This window comes from Propithecus coquereli, unplaced genomic scaffold (assembly GCF_000956105.1).
Source record: "Propithecus coquereli isolate 6110/MARCELLA unplaced genomic scaffold, Pcoq_1.0 Scaffold125, whole genome shotgun sequence".
Lineage (NCBI taxonomy): Eukaryota > Metazoa > Chordata > Mammalia > Primates > Indriidae > Propithecus > Propithecus coquereli.
Window position 1 is genome coordinate 5,875,174 of NW_012136636.1, and position 2,888 is coordinate 5,878,061.

General features: G+C 39.6%; 1 protein-coding gene across 1 annotated transcript in view; it reads left to right on the forward strand.

Annotated features, from left to right (window-relative positions):
- The window catches only part of MYO16 (myosin XVI), a 542,291-nt gene that overhangs the window by 510,711 nt on the left and 28,692 nt on the right, over positions 1 to 2,888 (forward strand). The window contains exon 33 of the mRNA XM_012637927.1: positions 2,088 to 2,179. Within this exon, the coding sequence (XP_012493381.1) occupies positions 2,088 to 2,179 (92 nt within the window). The remainder of the gene's footprint in view (positions 1 to 2,087; positions 2,180 to 2,888) is intronic.

Here is a 2,888-nt window from a genome sequence, read left to right on the forward strand (position 1 = left end):
TCACTTTTCAAAATTTTTCTCATCCTAGAAGGCCCAGGTCCCTTGGCAACATCACGTTTTCTCTGATCCCTTCCATGCAATTTATCCTGCTTTCTCCAAGCTCCTGCTCAATGTTTGCCATCCTGAAATCATTCTGTTGCCTGTTCGGGTTAAATGCCATTCCCACTAATTTATGACTCTCTCGAGGGTGGGGACTTCCTTTTTCATTGCATTTCCCAGTGCCTTATTCAGAGGATGCTCAGAAATATTTTTAATTTTATTTAATTGGCCCTATGAAATGCATGTTATGCCCTTGATTTGGCTCTAAGTTTGTAGCTTTATCATCTAAACTGAATTTCTATTCTGATTCTGAAAGCAAATTTCTACTTTCTAACTTAGTTTTGAAAAACAGATCACATTTTTCTTCTCCTGCCTCTGATCCCTTGTCTCAGGGACATCTGGTGAGGGCTTCCTCTGGAAATGGACTTTCATCTCGCTAGCCAGTCAGCCCCTCTCCCCCGTGCCCTCCTTCATACCCTTTAAGATGGAGTCCTTCTCGTGAATCCCAAGCCTTTGCTATGTCCTGCTACCTGGAAACACTTTGTTCCCCCAACTATCTGCTTATCTAGTTGCCTGAAATTCCAAATTGTGTCTGATCTTAGATTTCTACTCCTCCTTCCACCGGTTTGAATTCCAGATTGCTCTAACACTAACTGCTTGGTTAGAACCTTTCCTGTGCCTGTGACCACAGCATCTAAATACAATGTCACCACCCGCCACCTGAGGACACTGCACTTGCTTATGACTGAGATCCCTCCTCCAGCACAAGACTCCCACTGCAGGAGTGCCGGGGTCTAGGTGCTGGCTGTGGTCTGCGCAGTCTCCACCAAGTTCACCTTCCCTCACCAGGCATTTGTGCATACAACAGGAATCAACTGGCAGGCCTTGTTATGTGTTGATGGGATTGTGTGGACTTCCCTGAGGAGCTAACACTCTCCTATAATTGGAAAAATGTGCAGTGATTTTCTAATGATTTTTAATTTAGGAATCATGTATATGTTTAATCAATTACACCATGCTACTTAATTATGCTTTCAGATGAGAGTAGTAATCACTTCGGTAGTTAAAGTCCTCTCAGTTGAATTCATTCCATTGGGTAGTTATTTCTCTTTTAATCTATTCATGCTTATTAATCTAGTCACTTGTGGTGATATGTGATACCTCCATCGCAATGGTTTTCGATCATCGTAGAGGGGATAAATTCATCCGCCAGGGGAAATTTAGCAATGTCTGGGTACATTTTTGGTTGTTGTGAATGGGGGTGCATCTTGGCATCTAGTGGGTGGAGACTAGAAACGCTGCTAAACATCCTACAGAACAGTCCCCACAAAAAAAATTGCACAGCCCCAAGTGCTAGTGGTGCTGAGGTTGAGAATCACTGCTTCTATCATAAAGGATAATTAATAAAATCCTTTGGTACCTCCTAGGTACTTCTGTGTTATTGTAGGGCAGGTACATTTCCTTAAACCCACAAGGTATCCTATATATCATAGGTGCTTTTGCATTGGTGCGCTGTGAATTGGCAGCTCTCCCGACCTTTTCCTTACGGAATTTCAGACAATCTCTTCTCTTCCTTGTACATAAAATGAACTATTGTCAATGGAATTCATCTGACACATAGACCTGGTTTTATTCTGTCTTTCAACCCCTCATTTGCCTCCCCACTCTCCTGTAAGTGACATACGAACTCTGCCACCTGAGGTGGCCGCATGCTTCTTGCCCCACGGATGCTGCATCAGACTATTCTGAGTTTCTAGTTTCCCTTCTCTCTTCAATACCTTTTGCTCATTTGTGTGCTATTATGACATATTTCTTTACTATGACTTTCTCGCTTTTGTCAGTATGTGTCCTCTTTTACTAAATGAAACTGCCACAATACTTTTTATTCCCATGCTTCATTTTAAAGTTTAGTATCCAATTAGTGTTTACGGATCGTCATTTCAATTCATGAAATAGAACTATTCTAGTTTATTACAATAAGTGCAAAGCTTACTTTGTTTGGGGCAAGGAGACACCACCTAACTACCGATTTGTGTTGACCTCACTAGGTTTACCTGAAGAAGATGGGTACTCCAGGTTGTCTGTGGGTGGCACCGTGACGTCATCATTTCAGAGACACAGGGAGAGTCACACCACTCAGGTAATGACATACGGATGTCCACATGTGCAGCAACACCTGAAATTAAATTACGACAACGTGCATTAAATTATGATCAATATATTTTATTGCTGGACTAGAGAACTCAGTTATCTCACCCCTGCACTATGCTTCTTCAACTTAACATTCTCCTCTCTCCTCTGTCTCAGCTGACTACAGTTTTCTGCTTGTTTCAAAAAAAAAAAATAATAATAAAGTCCAAAAGAACTGAAAATTAATAAATGGTTTTAAAAGGCATATTGCAGACATAAATTATGTCATGGTAAAGTCACAGTCAGGTGAAGACAATAGTAAAACTCCTGAATGACTTCGATATGTTTTCCACATTTGACCTGGGCTGAAATAGGGAGGCTACAAGTGACCACACATGAAAATAAAATGCTTTAAGTACTTGTGGTTTTATGGCATGCCATTTTGTCACAGTTACAACCTCCAAATTCCATGTAATCTAAAGTCATTTAAAATGTAACATATGAGAACACTGTAAAATGAAAATGAGATTACACTTCACAAAACTGTTTGATGTATGTCATTGATTTAATGTAAATGTTTCATGTGTGTTTGCCTAAATAACGATTATCACGTCAAGAGAAAAATAAAAATATACTAGTGTTTTTAGAAAGAAAAAAGATTTATATGATAGAATTTAGTATTTTCTTTTTATGTTGAGTTTTAAAATACCACTTTTAAT